The 25,577-nt window shown below is 44.5% G+C and overlaps 1 protein-coding gene across 2 annotated transcripts; it reads left to right on the top strand.

Annotated features, from left to right (window-relative positions):
- Nucleotides 1-863: 863 nt before the first annotated feature.
- Nucleotides 864-25,515, top strand: LOC144500985 (leucine-rich repeat-containing protein 46-like). Of its 2 annotated transcripts, none has more exons than XM_078224485.1 (8): nt 864-921; nt 4,010-4,109; nt 5,169-5,277; nt 11,550-11,596; nt 15,001-15,110; nt 19,281-19,350; nt 20,099-20,304; nt 25,091-25,515. In XM_078224485.1, the coding sequence occupies exons 1-8, from the start codon at nt 891-893 to the stop codon at nt 25,366-25,368; spliced, it is 951 nt and encodes a 316-aa protein (XP_078080611.1). In that variant the 5' UTR covers nt 864-890; the 3' UTR covers nt 25,369-25,515. The 2 variants fall into 2 exon arrangements, with proteins under 2 accessions (XP_078080611.1, XP_078080610.1); XM_078224484.1 differs by lacking the exon at nt 864-921 and adding an exon at nt 2,064-2,157.
- The last annotated feature ends 62 nt before the right edge of the window (nt 25,516-25,577 follow it).

Raw genomic sequence — 25,577 nt, 5'->3', positions numbered from 1 at the left:
CCATCAAAATAATGTGGCAGATCATTGAAGTTCTGAGGTTGCATTTGCATCACTCCTCAGAGATGGAATCAATCGGCCGGCCTTGGTTTCTCTCCTGGTGTTTCACTCTTTTTCCACCTTCACTACTTCTAAATTTTCTCTACTGTATGAAGTAGTCCTGATGGGCTCTACTGACCCTTTCCTCAAAGTCAAATTCTTTCTCTCCCACCACCACCCCCAGGTTCCTCCCTGATGAGGTATAAACCTCAAGATCCAGCCAGGGGAAACTTTGTTTTTAAAATTTATTTTATTAGTGCCACAAGTAGACTTACATTAACACTGCAATGAAAATCCTCTGGTCGCCACACTCTGGCACCTGTTCGGGTACGTTGAGGGAGAATTTAGCACGGCCAATGCACCTAACTAGCACGTCTTTTGGACTGTGGGAGGAAACCAGAGCACCCGGAGGAAACCCACACAGACACGGGGAGAATGTGCAAACTCCACACAGTGACCCAAGCCGAGAATTGAACCCGGGTCCCTGGCGCTGTGAGGTGGCGGTGCTAACCACTGTGTCACCCCGAGGGAGACTGAAATCAATTCTAATAACACCATCCCCCATGAAACATTAACTCTTATTTTCTCTCCTGCTGAGAATACCCAGCATTGTGACTGTTTTTTTCCTGATATTATCTCAGATTTCCAGCCTCTGCTGTCTTCTGCTTCCCTGTTTTACTCTCAGGAAAGTTTGGAGCTGGGGCAAGTTTTATGAGTTGCTGGGTTTGATGAGTTCTCAGCTCCGCCACCAGGGGGAGCGCCCTGGCGACTCGCCGACCAGAGGAAGAGGGGGATTCTCTTGCGCGCCTGGTGCACTCGTTGGTGTCGGCGGTTGCCATGGTGAAGGCGTTGCCATGGGTGACGGAGAGGCCGCAATGGCGGAGGGTAGGTGCAGCACTGGGTGCGGGGGTCCCGGGTGCGGCTCTGAGCCAAACCCCAGCCTGGCAGCTGCACCCAGATTAAATGGGATTAAAAATAAACCCCCCCCCCTTCGGAGCAGACACTCTGCATCAAAACAGTGGCAGCATTCAGGCCTCAGGAGGCTCGGGGCTCAAAGCCCACTCCAAACACTGGAGCAAAACAATCTGAGGCGGGAGGGGGTGATGAGATGTGGGGCTTGATGATATGTGAGGGGTGATGAGAGGGTGGGGGAGATGATGAGGGGGTGGGGGAGATGATGAGGGGGTGATGATATGTGGGGGGTGATGAGGGGGAGGGGGTGATGAGGGGGTGGGGGTGGGGATGGGGGGGCGATCAATTTCTGCACCTTAATTGCCAGTCCAGTGCAGTGTTGAGGGGGTGCTGCATTGTCGGAGGTGCCGCCTCTCGGGTGAGGCACTGAGGCTCCTTCTGTTTAAGTTTATTTATTAGTCACAAGTAGGCTTGCATTAACACTGCAATGAAGTTACTGTGAAAATCCCCGAGTCGCCACACTCCAGCACCTGTTCGGGAATGACTGAGGGGGAATTTAGCACGGGCAATGCACCGAACCAACACGTCTTTCAGACTGTGGGAGGAAACCCACGCAGACACGGGGAGAATGTGCAGACTCCACACAGACAGTGACCCAAGCCAGGAATCGATCCAGGGTCCCTGGTCCTGTGAGGCAGCAGTGCTAACCACTGTGCCATTGTGCCTTGGGAGGTGGGGGGGTAATGAGATGGATTGGGGAGGGTGATGGAGACGGTGGCAGTGGCGGGGAGGTGGATGATCAATTTCTACATCTTAATTGCCAATCGAATGTAGTGTTGAGGGAGTGTTGCAGTTTTGAGGGAGTGTTGCACTGTCAGAGGTGCCGTCTCTCGGGTGAGTCATTGAGGCTCTTTCTGTTCACCCTGGTGGATGCAAAAGACCCCCCCCTTGAAGAAGAGCAAGTGATTTATCCCTGGTGCCCTGGCCAATACTTATCCCTCAATTAACATTGTAACAACACAGTTTACCTTATTATTAGCACATGGCTATTTGTCAGAGCTTGCTACATTGCAGCAGTCACTGCACCTCCAAAAGTATCTTGTGGTTGTAAAGAGCTTTGGGATGTTCAGTCATTCTGAAGGGCACTACATGAATATGTCTTTTACAATAAAATAATGAGCAGCACCAACCAAGTTACCTCCACAGACCGTAAGTCCTGTTCATATGATAATGTGTTCTTTTAAAACAAAATGCATGACATACACTGGCTATTTGTTAGGATGAAATTGCCATTCTCATATAGTTTCCAAAAGGATCGTTGTTTGAAGAAATGGGTGCTGCAGCGCTGCAGTATGGCTTGGTCTTATGAGGTTGGCACCGTAGAACATGGCTTAATCAGAGTAGGGAAAGTTTCACTTTATATGTCACCATGGGGCTGGGAGTGCTTGATGACCTTAATGTCTGAAATAGGGAAATAGTCGATTTTCCTCTATCAGCGTTGCTTAGCTTGCCTTAATGCAGAAAACCATGAAGTAATACATTTTGATAGGAAGAATGAGGAAAGGCAATATAAAATAAAGATTGCAATTCAAAAGCAGATACAGAAACAGACCTGGGTTATATGTACACAAGTCATTGACATGGTAAAACAGATGGAGAAAGTGGTTAAAAGTGCATGCGGAATCCTGGTTTTATTAATAGAGGCATAGAATACAAAACAAGGAGATTATGATCAATGGCCTCAATTGACATATCGGGTGGAATTTTCCCGTCCCGCCCGCCACAGGAATTGTAGCGGGTGGGACACAGCCCATGCAAAGGTCTGTTGACCTCAGGTGGGATTTTCCAACACGCTTGGCCGAAAAGCTCGCTCCAAGGCCAGAAAATCCTGCCCGCGTTCAACGGGCCTTTGCATGGTCCATGTCCTGCCCACTATGGTTCCGCTGGCAGGCGGACGGGAAAATTCCACCCATTGTGTCCAATTCTGGGGCATCACACCTTAGGAAGGATGTGAAACCTTTAGAGAGGTTTGCAGAGAAGATGTACAAGAATTGTTCGAGGGATGAGGGAGTTCAATTACAATGGATCAATGGATAGATAGGTGAAGCTGAGACTGTTGAGAGGAGACTTGAGTGAAGTGTTCAAAATCATGACAGGTTTTGACAGAACAGGTAGAAACTGCTCCAATTAAGGATCAAGAATCAGTGAGCATTAATATAAAGTGATAGGTAAAAGAAACATGAGAGGCACGAGGAAAAGCTTTTTTAAGACAGCAGGTGGTTAGGATCTGGAATGCCCTGCCTGAGAGTGCAGTGGAAACAGATTCAATCATGAAATGGATAAGCTTCTAAAATGAAAAAAAAATTGTAGGGCTATAAGGAATGGGCCAGAGAGTGGGACGAGCTGATTAACTCTTACAGAGAGCTGTCATGGACACGTGAGGCTGAATGGCCTCCCTATGTACTGCAATCATGCTATGATTTTATGAACTTAAAATTCACAAAAATGCATTAACGCTACATATATAAACTGAATACAGTAACTGGAAGTAATGTGATTGGGGCTGCCCAGTGATCTAATCTGAAATAAACCACTTGTCTTTGTTTATTCTTCATGCTGCAATGATCCCAATTGTGTCTGAGCATCACTGCCTGACCCTTTTAGCAGAAAGTGTGCCATTGTATTTACTGCTCAAGTGTTGAAATTAAGGGGCCTTGCAGTGGTGAGTGATCTGCTAGTCTTGACTGAGGAACTTGGTTTGAGAAGAGACAGATCTCTTCCTGCAACACTCTCGGGTCAAACGGAGCCACCTTGACGCCACCTCTGGGCTAAGCTGTCGCAACAGACAAGATGAAGCATAAGGAGGTGAATGGAGGGTAACCTGTGAGTAAATCTCCAGGTCTCTTCAATATCCAGTGAGAGACTGTACCAGCTTGAACCTCACTCAAACCTTTGATCAGAGTTACCAGTTTTTCTTTCCAATCCTGTTACTCTCCATTTGGTATTAGCCTAGTGGAATATGTTGATTTTATTGATTGGGATGCGTTCATGTTGTTTTCAGACAGCCCATGTGAAGCAAAGAAGTTGGTGTACATTTCCACGTCACTGATTGCTAAGCGAAATTTGCAACTCCCTGCAGATAAACAGACACCAGAAGACATGTGAGTGGCCACAGCTTGGCAGTGGGAGTCCATAAGAAACATCACTGTCTGGATGGTTATACGATAGCAGCAATGAGGCATTAGACTTCCCTAATCAGTTAGTGTTAACGATCTTTCTTGTTGTAGCACCTTCTGCAGATCAGAAGATCCCTGCTCTATCCGGTGATTGATTATCAAATCCCAGATTTTCCCAATTCCTGACTGCTGTCCTGCAAACTCTTGGTAAACACTGTGTGTGCCTAATAGTGAGGTCAGTGATGATGCTCTATGCAGTAGAATAGTGTGCTAAATCTCACTCTAGTCTCTCTAGGAGACTGGACATACTCCCCATGTCTGCGTGGGTTTCCTCTGGGTACTCCAGTTTCCTCCCACAGTCCGAAAGGCGTGGGAGGAAACCTACGTGGGGAGAATGTGCAGACTCCGCACAGACAGTGACCCAAGCTGGGAATCGAACCCGGGTCCCTGGCGCTGTGAGGCAGCAGTGCTAACCACTGTGCCATCATGCTGGACACCAATAACTGATAATGTCAGTACAATACTGAGGGCATGCTACAGTGAGTGAGGTTGGATGCTAATAATTCACATGGCGTTCAGATATGAGGGAGTTATTGGCCAGCTGCCACAATATCTGCATTTCCCTGAGCCTAAAGAATTGATGTAAGCAAGATCTTCCCCACTCTTGTTTTTTTACACAATTTACAATACATCGGCTTGTCTCCCAGTCGAGGGCACCATCTTTGTGGAATCATTTGTTTGCTGTGCCTCAGTTTCATCCCCTAGATTTGCTTCTTTCAATATTTCACAATTACAGTTTGAATTGTTAAAATAGGCATAAGGCTTCCATCTAGTGGTTGTGTTTAGTACAACCATCACAGATTCTTTAAAATAAAAGCAAAGAAAATGGCCTTGGGTGCACAAAGTGTTTTTGCCGTGGCTTCTCTAGGTCCTGCACTGTGCTATTTATTAAACAGTCTGACTCAGTGACACCTTGTATTGAGTCTGCTTTGATAAAAATGAAATTCCTGGTGTTTGACAGATTATTCCACGTTTTCCATACAGAACAGAAGCTGTGGCAAAACTGATGACTATTCGATTGGACAGAGAGAATATTGACGCCCTTGGAAATTTTGAGTGTGCGGGAAATGTCTATAGTCTTTACCTTCAGCAGGTACCTTTACCTTTACCTATGTCCCACAGATGGTTTTGCAAAAGTGGTTGAAAAGTGAATGCTAGGCTCCTTTGGATAGCTCAGTGGTAAATCCACCATCTGCGTAATATTAAACCTTATAGATTATGAAATTCCAAGCTTGCATATAGTTTGTGAATTAATTTCAGGTAAAGTAGTGGTAGAACTGCTACAATTGGCCTCAAGAACCTTGAACTAGACGGAGCAAAATCCCTCTTTGCTATTCTGCTGCTAGAAAATACAAAGAACAAAGAACAATACAGCACAGGAACAGGCCCTTCGGCCCTCTAAGCCCGTGTCGCTCCCTGGTCCAAACTTGACCATTCTTTTGTATCCCTCCATTCCCACTCCGTTCATATGGCTATCTAGATAAGTCTTAAACGTTCCCAGTGTGTCCGCCTCCACCACCTTGCCTGGCAGCGCATTCCAGGCCCCCACCACCCTCTGTGTAAAATATGTCCTTCTGATATCTGTGTTAAACCTCCCCCCCTTCACCTTGAACCTATGACCCCTCGTGAACGTCACCACCGACCTGGGGAAAAGCTTCCCACCGTTCACCCTATCTATGCCTTTCATAATTTTATACACCTCTACTAAGTCTCCCCTCATCCTCCGTCTTTCCAGGGAGAACAACCCCAGTTTACCCAATCTCTCCTCATAACTAAGCCCCTCCATACCAGGCAACATCCTGGTAAACCTCCTCTGTACTCTCTCCAAAGCCTCCACGTCCTTCTGGTAGTGTGGCGACCAGAACTGGATGCAGTATTCCAAATGCGGCCGAACCAATGTTCTATTCATCTGCAACATCAGACCCCAACTTTTATACTCTACGCCCCGTCCTATAAAGGCAAGCATGCCATATGCCTTCTTCACCACCTTCTCCACCTGTGACATCACCTTCAAGGATCTGTGGACTTGCACACCCAGGTCCCTCTGCGTATCTACACCCTTTATGGTTCTGCCATTTATCGTATAGCTCCTCCCTACATTATTTCTACAAAAATGCATCACTTCGCATTTATCAGGATTGAACTCCATCTGCCATTTCTTTGCCCAAATTTCCAGCCTATCTATATCCTATACCTTTCTGAACATCAGGTGACAAGGGATCTGCCTGGACTGTGATGCCCACTCCAGTCAAATACCCTGGCCACACTTGCCATCTGGACCTGGACACAAGTGGGACTAACTGGACTGCTCTCTGAAAGATCTAGCAGAGACATGATAGATGGAATGGCCTCCTTCTGTGCTGTAAGATTCTCTGAGGAAAGGCCACGATACAACTTACTGAAAAACAAACAGTTCCATTGGATAAAAAACAAATTACTGCGGATGCTGGAATTTGAAACCAAAAGAGAAAACGCTGGAAAATCTCAGCAGGTCTGTAAAGGGGTCATCTGGACTCGAAACGTCAGCTCTTTTCTCTCCTTACAGACCTGCTGAGATTTCCCAGCATGTTCTCTTTTGGTTTCAGTTCCATAGGGACTGGACCACGTTGTGAACCAGGAGCCATTCGGAGTGTTATTGGTAACTTTAACCTTTTTAACAATGAACATAAATGAAGCCTAACAACGTGGACTGGTTAAACTAACATGAGTAGAGAAACAGCTAGGTACTGAAGTGTGAGTTAAAAGGGGCAATGCAAGCTCAACCGGAGACAATGGTGTGAAGGTAATGTCACTGAACTAGTAATCCAGAAACCCAAGCTGAGGACATGGGTTCAAACCCCACCATGGTAATTCAAAAATTCAATTATTACAAGCTGGAATATAAAGCTAAGTTTCAGTAATGGTGACCATAAAACTATCATTGATTACCATTAAAAAAAACATCTGGTTTACTAATGTCCATTAGGGAAATAAATCCTTACCTGCGGCCGCATTTGGAGTATTGCGTACAGTTCTGGTCGCCGTATTATAGGAAAGATGTGGAAGTGTTGGAAAGGGTGCAGAGGAGATTTACCAGGATGTTGCTTGGTATGGTGGGAAAATCGTATGAGGAAAGGCTGAGGGGCTTGAGGTTGTTTTCGTTAGAGAGAAGAAGGTTAAGAGGTGACTTAATAGAGGCATACAAGATGATCAGAGGATTAGATAGGGTGGATAGTGAGAGCCTTTTTCCTCGGATGGTGTTGGCTAGCACGAGGGGACATAACTTTAAATTGAGGGGTGAGAGATATAGGACAGATGTTAGAGGTAGGTTCCTTACTCAGAGAGTCGTAAGGGCGTGGAATGCCCTGCCTGCAGCAGTGGTGGACTCGTCAACGTTGAGAGCATTCAAGTGGTTATTGGATAAACATATGGATAGTATTGGAATAGTGTAGATTAGAGGGGCTTTAGATTGGTTCCACTGGTCGGCGCAACATCGAGGGCCGAAGGGCCTGTACTACGCTGTAATGTTCTATGTTCTATGGTTTAACCTACATGTGACTGCAGATCCACGTGATTTGATTGGCTCTTAACTGTCCTGTGAAATGGCCTAATCACTCAGTTCAAGGTCAATTAGGGATGGGCAATAAATCTACTTGCCACTGATGCCCACATCCAAAGAAAGAATTAAAAAAACTTAAGCCTTCAGAAGATCCCAGTGGTTTCTTAAAAATAAAATTAATTTCATCAATTTTGCTATATCTTCTATTCCTACATTTTTGAGGTTACTGCACAACAATTCTATTCCCTAGGGGAGGTAACAAACAGAAAAACCCTGTGACAAACCTTGGAAATTCCTCCTAGAATTCCTAACATAATCAAGTAAACTTCAGGAAAGGCACAGTGGTTAGCACTGCTGCCTCACAGCACCAGGGACACAGGTTCGATTCCCGGCTTGGGTGCACTGTCTGTGTGGAGTTTGCACATTCTCCCCGTGTCTGCGTGGGTTTCCTCCGGGTGCTCCGGTTTCCTCCCACACTCCAAAGATATGCAGGTTAGGTGGATTAGCCATGCTAAATTGCCCATTAGTGTCAGGGGGATTAGCAGGGTAAATGCATGGGGTTATGGCGCTAGGGTCTGGTTGGGATTGTGGTCGGTGCAGACTCGATGGGCTGAATGGCCTTCTTCTGCACTGTAGGGATTCTATGATTCCAGAGCCCAGTTGACTATCTGGCATCCTTTGAGGATGAATATGTATTAACTCGTGTGAAACATAAACATAAGCATGGATTTTTTTCAGCTCAGTGGCCTGTTCCTATGCTGTACATTCTCCGTAATTAACACCTATATCAATGCAACTTGTCAGCAAAAAACAAAATAAGGTTGCCTTTTTCTCCCTAATTCGTACAAATGGGGAACCAGCTATAAACAGTGTGATCAAATACAAGTGTTAGGAAGTAAATACACCTGAGTCATCTCACTGTGCTTGGTCATTTTAATGGATATACAGAGAAGCTCTCTATGTAGAAATTTTAAAATTCAATTTATTGATTGGAAAGAAAGGTTCTAGGGGTCATTTAAATGTAAGTGTTTATGATAGTACTTTACCCTGAAGTTCCCTGTAATTCACTTTTCTTTACGGTCAACAACAAGTCCCAGGTAGGGATAGAACATAGAACATAGAAAGTCACAGCACAAACAGGCCCTTCGGCCCACAAGTTGCGCCGATCACATCCCCACCTCTAGGCCTATCTATAGCCCTCAATCCCATTAAATCCCATGTACTCATCCAGAAGTCTCTTAAAAGACCCCAACGAGTTTGCCTCCACCACCACCGACGTCAGCCGATTCCACTCACCCACCACCCTCTGAGTGAAAAACTTACCCCTGACATCCCCCCTGTACCTACCCCCCAGCACCTTAAACCTGTGTCCTCTCGTAGCAACCATTTCAGCCCTTGGAAATAGCCTCTGAGAGTCCACCCTATCCAGACCCCTCAACATCTTGTAAACCTCTATCAGGTCACCTCTCATCCTTCGTCTCTCCAGGGAGAAGAGACCAAGCTCCCTCAACCTATCCTCATAAGGCATGCCCCCCAATCCAGGCAACATCCTTGTAAATCTCCTCTGCACCCTTTCAATGGCTTCAACATCTTTCCTGTAATGAGGTGACCAGAACTGCGCGCAGTACTCCAAGTGGGGTCTAACCAGGGTCCTATAAAGCTGCAGCATTATCTCCCGACTCCTAAACTCAATCCCTCGATTAATGAAGGCTAGTACGCCATACGCCTTCTTGACCGCATCCTCCACCTGCGAGGCCGATTTAAGAGTCCTATGGACCCGGACCCCAAGGTCCTTCTGATCCTCTACACTGCTAAGAATGGTACCCTTCATTTTATACTGCTGCTCCATCCCATTGGATCTGCCAAAATGGATCACCACACACTTATCCGGGTTGAAGTCCATCTGCCACTTCTCCGCCCAGTCTTGCATTCTATCTATGTCTCGCTGCAACTTCTGACATCCCTCCAAACTATCCACAACACCACCTACCTTGGTGTCGTCAGCAAACTTACCAACCCATCCCTCCACTTCCTCATCCAGGTCATTTATGAAAATGACAAACAGCAAGGGTCCCAGAACAGATCCCTGGGGCACTCCACTGGTCACTGACCTCCATGCAGAGAAAGACCCCTCCACAGCCACTCTCTGCCTTCTGCAGGCAAGCCAGTTCTGGATCCACAAGGCAACAGCCCCTTGGATCCCATGCCCTCTCACTTTCTCAAGAAGTCTTGCATGGGGGACCTTATCGAACGCTTTGCTGAAGTCCATATAGACCACATCCACCGCTCTTCCTTCGTCAATGTGCTTGGTCACATTTTCAAAGAACTCAACCAGGCTCGTAAGGCACGACCTGCCCCTGACAAAGCCGTGCTGACTACTTTTGATCATACTAAACTTCTCTAGATGATCATAAATCCTGTCTCTCAGGATCCTCTCCATCAACTTACCAACCACTGAGGTTAGACTCACCGGTCGGTAATTTCCCGGGCTGTCCCTGTTCCCTTTCTTGAATATAGGGACCACATCCGCAATCCTCCAATCCTCCGGAACCTCTCCCGTCTCCATCGACGATGCAAAGATCATCGCCAAAGGCTCCGCAATCTCCTCCCTCGCCTCCCACAGTAACCTGGGGTACATCCCATCCGGTCCCGGCGACTTACCAACCTTGATGCCATTCAATAGTTCCAACACATCCTCTTTCTTTATGTCCACATGCTCGATCCTTTCTGTCCTCCGCAATCCAGCAGTACAACCACCCAGATCCCTTTCCACCGTGAATACCGAGGTAAAGTATTCATTAAGCACCTCCGCCATTTCTAACGGTTCCGCACAAACTTTTCCCCCTTCACCTTTTAAGGGTCCTATGCCTTCACATCTCATCCTTTTACTCTTGACATATTTGTAGAAAGCCTTGGGATTCTCCTTAATCTTACCCGCCAAGGTCTTCTCATGACCCCTTCTCGCTCTCCTAATTTCCTTCTTAAGCTCCTTCCTACATCGCGTATACTCCTCTAAATCCTTAACACCTCCTAGCTCTCTGAACCTTCTGTACGCCTCTCTTTTCTTATTTACCAGGTTCATCACAACCTTCGTGCACCACGGTTCCCGTACCCTACCAACACCCCCCTGTCTCATCGGAACGTTGTCATGCAGAGCTCCAGACAAACATTCCTTGAAAATCCTCCACTTTCCTTCGGTACTTTTCCCCAAGAATGCCTCCTTCCAATTTACCCGTCTAATTTCCTCCCTGATGACACTGTATTTCCCTTTACTCCAGAGAAACACTTTCCTAGCCTGCCTGACCCTATCTCTTTCCAATGCTATCGTGAAGGAGATAGAATTATGATCGCTATCCCCAAGATGTTCACCCACCGAGAGATCCTCCACCTGTCCAGGTTCATTAGCCAGCACCAGATCAAGAACAGCCTCTCCTCTAGTAGGCTTATCCACATACTGTGTCAGGAAACTCTCCTGGACACACCTAACAAACTCCTCTCCATCCAAACCCCTAGCCCTAGGGATATTCCAATATTTGAAACTTGAAATGAAAACAGAAGCTACTGGAGATACGTAACTGCAGTAAGTCTTACTGTGTTTACCCCAGTCCAACGCCGGCATCTCCACATCATGATACGTAACTGGCCAGTCTTTATCAGAAACACGAAGTTAGGTTAATGCTTTGGGTGGGATGCCTCATGGATTTTAGGCAGTTTGACCAGTTCAGCAACACCACTAAGGTGATTGTTCCACCTCAGAATATGAACAGTGAACCTCCAACAAGGAGATTGCAATATTCACTCTTTACATTTCTTCCTTTCAATCACAGAATCAGATTAAGAAAATAGAAAATTTAGAAATGCTTCACAATTTAAGGTGAGTACTATTTAACATAACTAAATTGATTAAGATATGCTGTCTCTAGTAAAGTAGTTATCCCATCACTAGTAAGGGAGGTGCATATTTTCTGTTCCTTCAGTACAAGTGTTTCTACTCAGAGAACAGAAAGAGCAAGGGGCAGTAAACATTGTGGGAGTTGTTTATAGGCTACCAAACAGTAGTTGTAATGGAGAGCAGGGTATAAATCAGGAAATTAGATGTGCATGTAACAGAGATAATACAGTAATCATGAGGACTTCAATCTACATACACATTGGGTAAATCTAATTAGCATTAACGCTATGGAGGGTGAATTCTTGGAATGTATACAAGCTGTTTTCTAGAACAGTATGTTGAGGAACCAACTAGAGAATAGACTATTAGATCTAGTATTGAGTAAAGAGAAGGGGCTAATTAATAACCTTGTTATAAAGCAGCCTTTAGGGAAGTGTGATTATAATATGATGGAATTTTACCTTCAGTTTGAAAGTGATTTGATTCAATCCGAAATAACGTCTTAAATCTAAACAAAGGAAACTACAAAGGTAGGAGGGACAAATCGGCTGTGGTAGATTGGAAAACTACATTAAAACATATGATGGCACATAGGCAACGGCTAACATTTCAAGAATTAATACATTTTTTTACAACAAATATACATTCCTTTGAGGCTTAAAAACCCAACATTAAAAATGATCTGACCTTGGCTGACAAGAGAAGTTAAGGATTGTATTAGATCAAAGAAAGAGGTTTTTAAAGTGCCAAAGGAATGAGTAAGCCTGAGGATTGGGAACATTTTAGAATTAGGCAAAGGAGGACCAAGAAACTGATAAAGAAAGGGAAAATAGAATATGAAAGTAAATTAGCGCAAAACATAAAAATGAATGTGAGAGCTTCTATAGGTATGTAAAAAGGAAAAAAATAGAAAAGTAAATGTGGGTCCATTACAGGCAGAGACAAGAGAATTAATGATGGGGAATAAGGAAATGGCAGAGAAACTAAACAAATACTTTGGGGGGGATTTTCTGCCCCTGTTTTGGGGGGCCAGGAATGGTGGAGGGATGGAGAATCAAGCTTTTATGCCAACGGAATTTCCCCTCTCAGTTGTCCCTGCTCCTTGCCAATGACATAGTGGGGATCCCAATTTTAAAATAGGTGGGAAGGCAAGTGGTGAGGATGACACAAAGAGCCTACAAAGGGTTAAGTGAGTGGGCAAAAACTTAGCAGATGAAATATAATGTAGGAAAATGTGAAATTATGTACTTTGGCAGAAAGAATAAAGGAGCTGAATATTATTTAAATGGAGAAAGACTGCAGAAAGCTGCAGAGGGATTTGGGGATTCTCATGCATAAATCACAAAAAGGTAGCATGCAAGTTCAGCTGTTAATAGGGAAGGCAAATGTAAGTTGGCCTTTATGTCAAACGGAATGGAGTATAAAAATGGGAAACCTTGCTAAAAATACACAAGGCAATAGTTGGACCACTAGAATACTGTGAACAGTTTTGGTCCCCTTATCTTAAGGAAAGATATACTGGCATTGGAGACAGTCCAGAGCTAAGTTGAGCCCAGGTCTGGAGGGATTTTCTTTTGAGGAGACGTTGAGTAGGTTGGGCCTGTACTCATTGGGGTTTAAAAGAATGAGGGGCGATCTTATTGAGACATATAGAATTCCCAAGGGGCTTGACAGAGTAGATACTGAGAGGTTGTTTTCCCTTGTGGGAGAATATAGAAGGCTTAATCTCAGAGTAAGGGGTTGCCCATTTAAAACAGATTTTGTTTGTAGGAGGAATGTCTTCTCTCAGAGGATCTTGAATCTGTGGGATTCCTCACCGCAGAGAACTATATAGACTGGGTAGTTAAGAATGTTCAGATTTTTAATCAGTAAGGAATCAAGGGATCTGGGGAAAAAATGGGAAGTGGAGTTGAGGATTATCACATCAGATCAGTCATGATCTCACTGAGTGGAGGAGCAGACTTGATGGTCCGAATGGCCTACTTCTGCTGCAATGTCTAATGGTCTTATGGTCTATTTCCCATTTGCCTCTAATTATCTGTGCGTATCAGATGTTTGTTTATGCCTAATTGCCCCCCCCCCCCCCCGTTAGACTGTCCGTCCACGTCAGCCTGAGAGCGCACCAATGTGAATCATCACAGGTTCCCCCATGCCGTGTATCTGGTGAACAAAACCCGCTGAAGGTGCACAGGTGAGTACAGCCCCCAGTGGGAAAAGACTCATGCCTGGGCAGTACCAAAGGGTGGGGGGAGTACCGTGAGGGGTTGGGGGGAGGGGGTGGGGGGGGGTGCGATTTACATAGGGTGCTTGTTTTTTTTATTTTTAAAAATCAGGGCGTCCTTTAAAAACGGCACCCCAAGCTTTCAAAAACCTAAGTTGCTGGCACGGGAAGCTACCCCTTCCCCCTTTCACTTTTTTTCAGAGTGTTTAAAATATAGCAGGAAAAGCCTCCACTTTTCCTGCCTGAGACAACACTTTGATAAACAGAAATGCAGAGTCTCTCTTAAATGGTGAGAGATTGGGAGTTGTTGGTGTCCAAACGGACTTGGGTGTACTTGTCCATGAATCACCGAAAGCTAATATGCAGGTGCAGCAAAACAGTTAGGAAAGCAAATGGTATGTTGGCCTTCATTGCAAGAGGATTTGAATACAGGAATAAAGATATTTTGCTGCAATTGTATAGAGCCTTGGTGAGACTGCACCTGGAGTATTGTGTACAGTTTTGGCCTCCTTACCTAAGGAAGATGTACTTGCCATAGAAGCAATATGTAGGGATATGTGGATAGGGCCTGGGTAGGATTGTGGTTGGTGCAGACTCGATGGGCCGAATGGCCTCTTTCTGCACTGTAGGATTCTATGAATGCAGCGAAGGTTTACCAGGCTGATTCCTGCTTTGGCAGGACTGTCCTGTGAGGAAGGATTGAGGAGACTGAGCCTGTATTCACTGGAGTTTGGAAGAATGAGAAGTGATCTCAGTGAAACATACAAAATTCTTACAGGACTCAGCAGGGTGGATGCAGGAAGGATGTTTCCCTTGGGCTGGAGAAATCTCGAACTAAGGGACAGAATAAGAAGTAGGCCATTTAGGACTGAGCTAAGTAGGAATTTCTTCACTCCAAGGGTGGTGAATCCTTTGAATTCTACACTGCAAAGGGCTGTGGAGGCTCAGTCATGGAGCATATTCAAGACTGAGAGTAATACATTTCTAGATATTAAAGACATTAAAGAGGGATATGGGGATAGTGAGGAAAATGGAGTTGAGGTACAAGGTCAGCCAATCTAATGGCGGAGCAGGCTTGAAGGCTGAAATACCTACTTCAGCTCTTATTTCCTAAAGATCTGAAAGAACAAACAAAATATTAAATCTCTCTAATTCTCTGGCACAGATTTTTGACATTAGCTGCCAACAGAATCAAGAAAGTGGAAAACCTTAGATCTTTGCAGCGACTGGGATTCTTAGATCTTTCATATAATCAGATTGAACAGCTGGAACCAGGTTGGTTTGCTTGAGTCATCATTTTACAGATAAAGTAGATATTCTTGTCTGACTGGAATGCAATAAATCATAGAATCCCTACAGTGCAGAAGGAGGCCATTCAGCCCATCAAGTCTGCACCGACCACAATCCCACCCAGGCCCTATTCCCGTAACCCCACCTATTTGCCCTGCTAATCCCCTGACACTAGGGTCAAGTTAGCATGGCCAATCAACCTAACCCGCACATCTTTGAACTGTGGGAGGAAACCAGAGCACCCGGAGGAAACCCACGGGGAGAACGTGCAAACTCCACACAGATGGTGACCCAAGGCCAGAATTGAACCCTGGTCCCTGGCACTGTGAGGCAGCAATGCTAACCAATTATGAATGCCGCCCCAAAATTTGCCACTTCACTTCTGGAAGCCATTTGAATCTTGGTCAGATCATTGGCATGAAGGTATCATCTCACTGATGTTTGTGGACAATAACAAAGTAAGAGTTGAAGCAGCCTCAACTTAATTCAAAGCGAGACAGAGTCCAGAAAAATCATTCATAATTCAAGACAAAATTGTTGTCAGCGTTTCAGTGCAGGGAATAGAATCTTCCAGTGGTGCTGTGTCATGATGTTCTTAGGGTTAAGGTACATTGTGGCAGGAGGATAGATGGAGACTCTGACCTTGCTGCGATCTACCAGCTGGGGAGTTCCTGATGCTGAAAGCACGCAAGTATCTTATTCACCACCACTGACTCCTCTCACCTTGTTAAGCACAAAATAAAGGTCTAAAGAAAAAAATCTAATTAAATAAAATCACATAGCTCTCTCAGTTCATGCCTTAAGTGATGCAGCTTGAGTCAGTCTCATCACTATTATAAAGAAACAGCGTGGAAGGTTAGGCACAAGCAGAAAGTCTACATTAGCAACACTTTTTAAGTGCACATTATAGCTCATGAATTATTTGAAAACTGGCATTAATTATGAATGTGTTTTTCATCCATAAGTAAAGATTTGTATCCATCTCAAGATTTCCAGCCGACCTAAACACAACATTGTGAGTCCTGTGTTACAAAGCAGGAGCTTTTCACAAGATGATAAGGTGAATACAATTCGGGGTGGCACAGTGGTTAGTACTGCTGCCTCACGGTGCCAGGGACCTGGGTTCAATTCCAGCCTTGGGTGACTGCCTGTGCGGAGTTTGCACGTTCTCCTCAGGTCTGCGTGGGTTTTCTTCCAGGTGCTCTGGTTTCCTCCCACAGTCGAAAGGTGTGCGAGTTAGGTTGATTGGCCATGCTAAATTGTCCCTTAGTGTCAGGGAGACTAATAGGGTAAATACATGGGGTTACGGGGATAGGGTCTGGGTGGGATTGATTGTCAGTGCTGAATGACCTCCTTCTGCACTGTATGGATTCTATGACTGCTCATTCTGTCCGTTGCTCCAGACAAATCTACAATTCTCATCGCAGAATTCAACAGCTTCAAGGCGTTGTAGGACTTTTGTCTGCACTGCCCTGTCTGGACCTCCAAACCATGTGTCGATCACACTTTGTCTAAAGAGCTTTGTTTAATCAGTTTTAAATTTGCCTTTTAATAGTTTGAACTTGTGACCCCATGTGCTACTGACATGGTGTGACTTTTATTGCTATTAGAAATTTGACCTTTCTATTCCATGTGATACATTCCGAGGTTTTCAGTCCAACAATTGATTTCATCAAGAATAAATTTAGATTCCTGGTGTTCCATAGCTGTCAGAGCTGATTTGCATCACACTGCTGCAAACACAATGCAGGTCTCCTGCACGTACTCATCACGTGTTTCGGGACTGGCTAAAGCAGAGCTAGGGAATGAGTTCAAAGCAAGATAGGCCCCCTGTGCATCATTCACATCCTCCTGCCCAAAGCAGATAGAATCATATTGCACAGAAAGGGTGCACTCAGCCCATGATACGTGTGCCAACAATTAATCAATGAATTATACTGAAAGGTGAGTGAGAAAGGACAACGAGACATTTGATTTGATTTATTATTGTTACGTGTATTGGGATACAACACAAAGGTATTGTTTCTTGCATGCAATACAAACAAAGCATACCATTCATAGAGTACATGGTGGAGAAAGAAAGGAGAGAGTGCAGAATATAGTGTTATAGCTAGGGGGTGTAGAGAAAGATCAACATAATATAAGGTAGGTCCATTCAAAAGTCTGATGGCAGCAGGGAAGAAGCTGTTCTTGAGTCGATTGATATGTGATCTCAGACTTTTGTATCTTTTTCCCAACGGAAGAAGGTGGAAGAGAGAATGACCGGGTTGCAAGGGGTCCTTGATTATGCCGGCTGCTTTGCCAAGACAGCAGGAAGTGTAGACAGAGTCAATGGATGGGAGGCTGGTTTGCGTGATGGACTGGGCTACATTCACAATCCTTTGTAGTTTCTTGCGGTCTTGGGCAGAGCAGGAGCCATACCAAGCTGTGATACAACCAGAAAGAATGTTTTCTATGATGCATCTGAAAAACTTGGTGAGAGTCGTAGCGGACATGCCAAATTTCCTTAGCCTCCTGAGAAAGTAGAGAAATCAAAGAGGCCATTTGGCCCATTGAGTCTGCATCGACCACAATCCCACCCTGGCCCTACCCTCATATAAAAAATATCCCTCTCATATCCCTACATATTTTACCCACTAATCCCTCTAACCTAAACATCCCAGGACACTAAGGGCAATTTTTAGCATGGCCAATCAACCTAACCCGCACATTTTTGGACTGTGGGAGGAAACCGGAGCACCCGGAGGAAACCCACACAGACACAAGGAGAATGTGCAAATTCCACACAGACAGTGGCCCAAGCTGGGAATTGAACCCAGGTCCTTGGGAGCTGTGAAGCAGCAGTGCTAGCCGCTGTGCTGCCCAAGAGGTGCTGGTGTGTTCATCCAGCAGTAAGGAATCTTCAATTGCAAGCAATAAAAGAACTAACTTAACAAAGAAAAAGGTTTTAGTAAAGAAACTTCATTACACTAACACCTGGGCCACACAAGCTCATCACAATTCCCATTTGCTTTCTATTCATACCAGGTCAGCTGACCACCACATCATTTTGCCATTGGTACATTGTCTACTGTGTCAGCTGGTCAGCTGACCCTCACAGTATGATATCATTGGTTACATGATAACAGATTCCAACGTTATCATTGGCTACATTATAACAGATTCCAATGGCTTTCTTACTTTCTTAACTATAGCTTCGGCGTGAAGGGACTAGGACAGGTGATCTGGACAGCTAGAAACTTGAAGTTCTCGACCATTTCCACTTCATCCCCGTTGATATAGACAGGGGCATGTCTTCCACTACGTTTCCTAAAATCGATGACTCATTGTATCCAGTAAACACAGATGTGGTTAATCCATCATCAGTTATTCTTCAGGGAAAATTAAGTTAAAAACTGCAGCCAACCCAGGAAAGACTCTGGGAAATTCCTCTCCAATTTCCAAGGCAGTTGAGTAAATTCTGGAAGACATGCAGTTGCCTGTGGCTCATCACGATGACAACTAACCGGCAACCTATCATCTATAGCCAGAAACTAATTCAGCTCACAGGAATCTGCCCAGATCACGAGTGACTCCATACTTATCACATGTCTCAGTTGTTTGTTCCAGAGACTAATCATTCACTGAAAATTAATTACTTCCTGGGATCGCTTTGCTCACAGAGCGTGCATGCATAAACTCGAGTTTTACAAGCCTTACCCATTTCAATTAGACAGCCCAACTAAACTCTGAAGAAGAATCATACAGAGTCAAAGCATGAACTCTATTTCTCTATCCACAGATGCTGCTGAGTCTTTCCATCATTTTCTATTTTTGTCTCTGACCCACCCTTATTTTGAGAATCTTAGAAAATTGCTCCACAGAGCCGCTTGATGGTCTAAGGCTGACAGTCGACATAGCAAAATTGTGTAAGACATGTTGATGTAGCAACTTAAAATGGGACGTGTGGAAGAAATGTGTGACCAAGAATCCTGGCAACAGGAGCATAAGAAATAGGAGAAGACCATACAGCCCTGGAGCCTGCTTTAGGCAACCTACACAAGATTTTAAATTTATATAATCTCCGTGGCAGATGTACTGATGTTAATATCTATTGGCTGTCACTTGAGTTGCTTATCTCCTTATTCACATTTGTTTATGTCTTTTTATACTAAGGTGAATTTCCAGAGTGTCTCATCATTCTGAATATGACAGGCAATATCTGTACAGAACAGGAAGGATATAGGTGAGACAGGAAAACTGATATCGTTCTTTAAAAAGTTACGTTCCAGAGGCCAATTCTCCCAAAAAAATTATGTGTTGAATTTGTGTAAAAACTGGAGTAAATCCGGCTGTTTTTTTTCAGCGGGAGTTTCAGAATGAATCTCCCACATTCTGTGGGTTACAGAGTGCACTAGCATGAATCGCGCTGAAAATCTGTGGACGGGGCCTATTCCCGCTGGAGAGGCAGGCAGCACAGCGCTGAGCGGGCCACTGCGCATGTACTGACATGTCAGTGCTGAGATCGGCGCATGTGCAGTAGCCCCGCACTGCTGGTCTCCTGATCGCTGACTAGCTCAATCGCTGGCCTGTCCTGTGATCCACTTCAGATCAGCCATGATCTTATTGAATGGCGGGGCAGGCTCGAGGGGCTAGATGGCCTAATCCTGCTCCTATTTCTTATGTTCTTATGTTCTTACAACGCTGGTACACGGCCCCCCCCCTCCCCACGGCCTGATCACCAGCTCGATTGCTGGTCCCGCAACGCTGGTACACAATTGCTGGCCACCCAGACCAAAGCAATCCTCAAGATTTCCTGCAGTTAGATTAAGCCCCATACACTCTCTACAGTGTAATACTGATAACCAAACTGACGGAATAGATGGTGCGCAAGCTCGATCCACACTAAAATGGCGTTCACTTTTGCTGATGGGGGGGCTAAGTAATGAGGCACTTGTTGTACCTTCGGTCCATGGTTGCCTGTATTTCGACAGGGAGAGGGTGACGGAGGCCCTACCTGCCCTTCAGCAGCTTGATGGTAACTCTGTCCAAAGGAGGAAGGGACCAAGTGGAGCTGGTGAAGAAGATGGAGACACTAGCGATTCTGAAAGCGAAGAGGATTCAGAAGAACAATATGACGCTGAGACTGAGAAGGAGGATTCACTGCCTGAGATCTCAGCTTCACTGGGAAAAGTCAAAGGTAAAGACTATTTACAGTGTGATTTTTGGGTTAGTATATGTGATTAAATCCAAACTAATTGGGGCGTTGTAGAAATGATATTTTTATGTTAGCACTGAAAGCAGAACAGTCATTCAATTCTGAATGAGCAAATCACCGTCCTTTCCCCTCGGTCCTAGCTGGCAGAATCACCCACACTTCCCACTTACCCTGTTCTCACTGAAAGACTGAGCCGCACCCCACCCACCACCACTTGTTGTTCTCTCCTGTGTAAGAATAGCGTGCAACAGTAGAAATATGAACTGATACTGTAACGACACTCTGACCAACAAGAGCTGCATTTACTGCCTTGAAATTGCTCTGTAGTATTAGTTATTTGATAAGATATAGTTTAATTTTATGTCGTGGTTCCCCTGTCTTCCTGGAAGTGAGCATGTGTGAATCCCAGTGTGGACAGGATTCAAACTGGTGCATTGTCCTATTCATCCAGATGATGCACTGGCATTCACTGTAAAGACTCACGTGACAAATGGTCATATGATTGATAGATTGGAGGTCTCACAGTACCCAGCAAGAGTCACAGTCTTCAGAGACAGGGAGGTGGAAAATTAGAAACAGTGTAAAGAAACACCAGCAAAGATCACGGTTGCGATTTTGCCGTCCCACTGCACTGGTCAAGTAGGGCAGGAAATTTGAACGGGAACCAAAAAATCGGATTTGCACCCGGCATCCAGCAGGTCGCGATCTTCCTGGGCCATTTTCATTGACGTGATCAGCCTCGCGCTGGAGAAGCGCATGAGGCTGATTTAAATCTGTTCAGCGAGCTCCGGACGCTATTGCCTGGGTCCACTTGGCTCTCTGGCCTCGCCGGTGGAGGTTCTCACCGGCGAGGATCACATCTGGTACCCACCAACAGGAATAGACGTGATGATCTCGCTGGTGGGACTGATTTGATTTGATTTGATTTATTATTGTCACATGTATTAACATACAGTGAAAAGTATTGTTTCTTGCGTGCTATACAGACAAAGCATACCGTTCATAGAGAAGGAAAGAAGAGAGTGCAGAATGTAGTGTTGCAGTCATAGCTAGGGTGTAGAGAAAGATCAACTTAGTGCGAGGTAGGTCCATTCAAAAGTCTGACAGCAGCAGGGAAGAAGCTGTTCTTGAATCGTTTGGTACGTGACCTCAGACTTTTGCATCTTTTCCCCGAAGGAAGAAGGTGGAAGAGAGTATGTCCGGGGTGCGTGGGATCCTTAATTATGCTGGCTGCTTTGCCGAGGCAGCGGGAAGTGTAGACAGAGTCAATGGATGGGAGGCTGGTTTGCGTGATGGATTGGGCTTCATTCACGACCTTTTGTAGTTTCACTACAAATGGGACCGCAGGCCATTGAAGCCCCCGGATGGTCAGGTGGGGGCAATGCCCCTTGGGCAGTGCCAGCCTGGCACCAGGCAGTGCCGCCCACTGGGCACCGGGCAGTGCCCCTGAGGGAAGCCTCCACTCCACATTTTTAAAAACAAGAACTTCTAGCTTAAAAGCAACAAATGTGCGCTGAAGCTGAGTTAAGTGGCTAAGTCCCTGTAACTGCAACCTCCCCAAGATATCTGTGCTCTTCTAATTCTGACTTCTTGTGCATCCCCAATTATATTTACTCCACCATCGGTGGCTGTGCCTTTAGTTGTTTAGGCCCCAAGCTCTAGAATTCCCTCCCCACGCCTCTCTCTCTTTCCTCCTTTCAAACATTCCTTAAAATGTACTTTTTTGACCATGTTTTTGGTCATCTGACCTAATAATGTCTTATGTGGTTTGCTGGCATACTTTGTTTTATAATGCTCCTGATTGGGACGCTTTATTACATGAAAGGCACTATAGAAATGTAAGTTGTTGTTTTTGCTGTCATGAAAATACCTGGATGTTTCAAATATTGCAAAATTTCTTTTGAATTTGAAAACGGGTGGTCAGCATGTTAAGCCGCTGACTGCCCACTGGTGTTTCAGAAATCATTCTGTGTTCCACTTGTTGTCCTCGAGACATATTCGATGAATCACTGGCTGCCTCCTGTCCGAGTTGTGAATAATTGTGCAATATTCTGACACATTCCATTACCTGGATATCTGCCACCTTTTCATTTCATTGTCGATTTGACTCTGTGCTGAAACACCTAAATACACAAATAGCAGTGCGATTGATTTTACTGATATTCTAAAGCAAATCGGTGATAAAAATGGGTGTGTTAATTTTGCACGTCTGATGCTATTTTTCAGACATATCTGTTTACAGCTGATTTGTTGTTGCAATGTCAACGGCAAAACATTAGCTATAAGATGGATCAACTTGAATAAAATGTCATTTATTTAAGTTTGAAAATCAAACTACACGATTTTTCTCTTTTTCCTTTTATGGACTAATGGTTTTACTCTCCCCGGTATTTCAGTGGAGTACAATTTGAGCATGTTTTGAGTGGCACAGTGGTTAGCACTGCTGCCTCACAGCGCCAGGGACTCGGGTTCAATTCCCGGCTTGAGTCACTGTGCGGAGTCTGCACGTTCTCCCCGTGTCTGCGCGGGTTTCCTCCCACAGTCCGAAAGCCGTGCTGGTTAGGGTGCATTGGCCATGCTAAATTCTCCCTCCGTGTACCTGAACAGGTGCCGGAGTGTGGCGACAAGGGGATTTTCACAGCAACTTCATTGCAGTGTTAATGTCATCCTACTTGTAACACGAATAAATAAACTTTAAAGTTTTAAAAGTTTTTGTTTTGCTTTGTTTTGATTTTTATCCTATGTTTGTTTTTCGCTTCACTTCCTGGCCGGTATTCCCTAGAGCAACCACCAGGTGGCACCAGAAACCATCAGGTGTGACTGCTCCACTTTGGGCCCCTTTTCTGTTCAGGTTGACAACTGAGCCTGGCAGCCTTTAAACCTGCGTGTGGATCTATTCCCACTGCGTGGCTCCCAGCTTGAATCTGTTCATTTTCACTGCTGCTTTTTATGTTCAAAGCTATGGTTTAGCCCCCATCGCCTTTCCCCTTCGCCATTATATGTGCTCATAGCCGAGGGGGTTGGGTAGACACTACTTCCAACTCTTATCTACCTCACTCTGTACCAGTCACTAAGACATATATAACCAGTACCAGCGAATTGCAGTGTCCCCCATTGCCCCCTTCCTCACTGATGAAAAGGAAACAGCCTTTGCTTGGCACATACCCACATCACTACCACTGACTTTAAAAATGCAGCATCATGGTGAATGACAAAGGCATACATACCCACATTGCCGTCTACTTGGATCAGCAGGGTCAGTGCTGCAAAACAATGCCACTTCAGTATTTATTTTTAAAAATTGTGTAAACGTTTATTTTTCATTCAAAACTGAAACAGGATGTCACGTTAAAACGTTACTCACTTGGCAGACAATGTCCCTTGACTAAATTAAAATCCCAGTTTAATGGGACAGATTTCACTGAAGTATTAAGGGGTGAGGTGTTTAAATTACTAAGGATGGGACAGAGTAAACGGAACCAGTCCACTTGCAAAGGCTGAGGTGTCTGTGAACAGAAGACGTTGATAGATTTGAAAATAGCTTGAGGACAGAGAGCATGAGAACATTACTTATAGGGGGTTGCAAGGCTATAAAATGCACTACTGAAGTGAATGATTGATTCAGAGAGCATGTCAATATTTTAAGAGTAACATGGGTGGGTAGTTAAGGGAAAAGGGGATGAAGGGATTCTGTGTGGAAAGTAAGTACCAACACTGACTGGTTGGGCTGAATATCCTTCTCCACGCTGTAACTCCTCTGTAATTTTTGATAAATTGTTGGCTGGTTAATAGAAAGATTATCAAGAAAAGCTAACAGCTGAATATTAAACAAATGTAATAACAATCAGCTTTAACGAGATTACAAATAGAAACAGATATATCACCTGAGCAAATCCAGAATGCAAACAAACCAGATGAAAGGCCAAAAATATCAACCAGTAGGTCGTGCTAGTTTAACATTTTTCTGTGAGCATAATGGCTTTTATTATCGTGCTTACTCATGCAAAAGATTTATTTCAGTTGTGGTTCTAACATGGTAAGCAGAAAATATGCTTCGAATCTTTAGACTATAGAAATTATTTGTCATAGCAGTTACTGAATCTAGAACTTGCTGGTTTGAATAGCTTTGTATTCTGCCACATGCACACACTTGCGCTCTCAATCATCCCGACGTCTGCGCTCCTTAGACTTCAGAGGATAATTGATATTTATCGTAGGTCTCCAGAACAGATACAAAGTTTAGTAAAAGGCCTCACCGTGCTGCACTCAGGAAAATGAAGCTTTTGCCAGATTCTTCCACAAAACGCACTCTGACCTAGAAATTGCTGACAGCAATATTACTGGAAAAATACTTCATATGTCTGTTTGAGATTCCTCTGTCTGGGATTTTAATGCAGGTTTTAATTTGGTTTTGCGCTTTGCAGTACAGTAAAGGATTACCAGATGGAAGTATTAAGCATTCATATTAAGCTGATGCTCCCAACACTGATTTCAACAATGCCATGTCTAGAACAGCTCTTAAAAATGGCAAGGGTGTGACAGGTTTTATTGGAGAAAGATTGATTTTGTTCAATACTTCTCAAAGGCGGTTTATAAATAGCACGGAAATCGTTCCCTGTCTTCCTGCTATAAAATAAAGAAATGTATCTTTGTTGTGTATCTTGTCTGGAATATAAATTACCTTGGATTAAGTGCGTACTATGACTGTTTAAATAATTACAACCATCCTCTACTCTACTCACTGGACTCATTAATTTTGGTTTCACAGGATTCTTTGTTGAGATTCACAAAGAAATGGTTTGTCGGTCACAGCAGCGAAGGAAGGAAGTTGAAACTGACCATCAGTCAAGGATGAATGAACTGGAAGAGATTCGTAACCAGATAATGGAAAGACGGTATGAACCAGTAGGAATGAAAAAGGATTGTAGTCACCAAGAAAGTGATCCAAATGTTGGTTCAAGTGAAGAGAGGATGAGGGAAATGAAGATCGAGGAGCCGCAGCTGGAGCTGTGGACCGATTCTCCAGGGAAACAGACAGAGGGCTAGCAAGCAAATTGCTCCCAAACAATCCGCCTACGCCAGCTGTTTCCATCCCGTTCAGCTTTAGGCCAAACAATACTGACTTTGTTATATTTAGACGACTCAGTCAGGGAAGGAGCTGAGCTATTTTCCCATTAAAGAGATAATAAATTATATTTGGTTCAGAAGTTTTACTCAGTAGAGAAACCTTGCTCACCAAGGCCCTTTCTTCTCTG

The sequence above is a fragment of the Mustelus asterias genome, chromosome 11 (assembly GCF_964213995.1).
Source record: "Mustelus asterias chromosome 11, sMusAst1.hap1.1, whole genome shotgun sequence".
Taxonomy (NCBI): Eukaryota; Metazoa; Chordata; class Chondrichthyes; order Carcharhiniformes; family Triakidae; genus Mustelus; species Mustelus asterias.
Note: the sequence above shows the minus strand (reverse complement) of the source record. Positions and strands in the feature narration are given on the sequence as shown.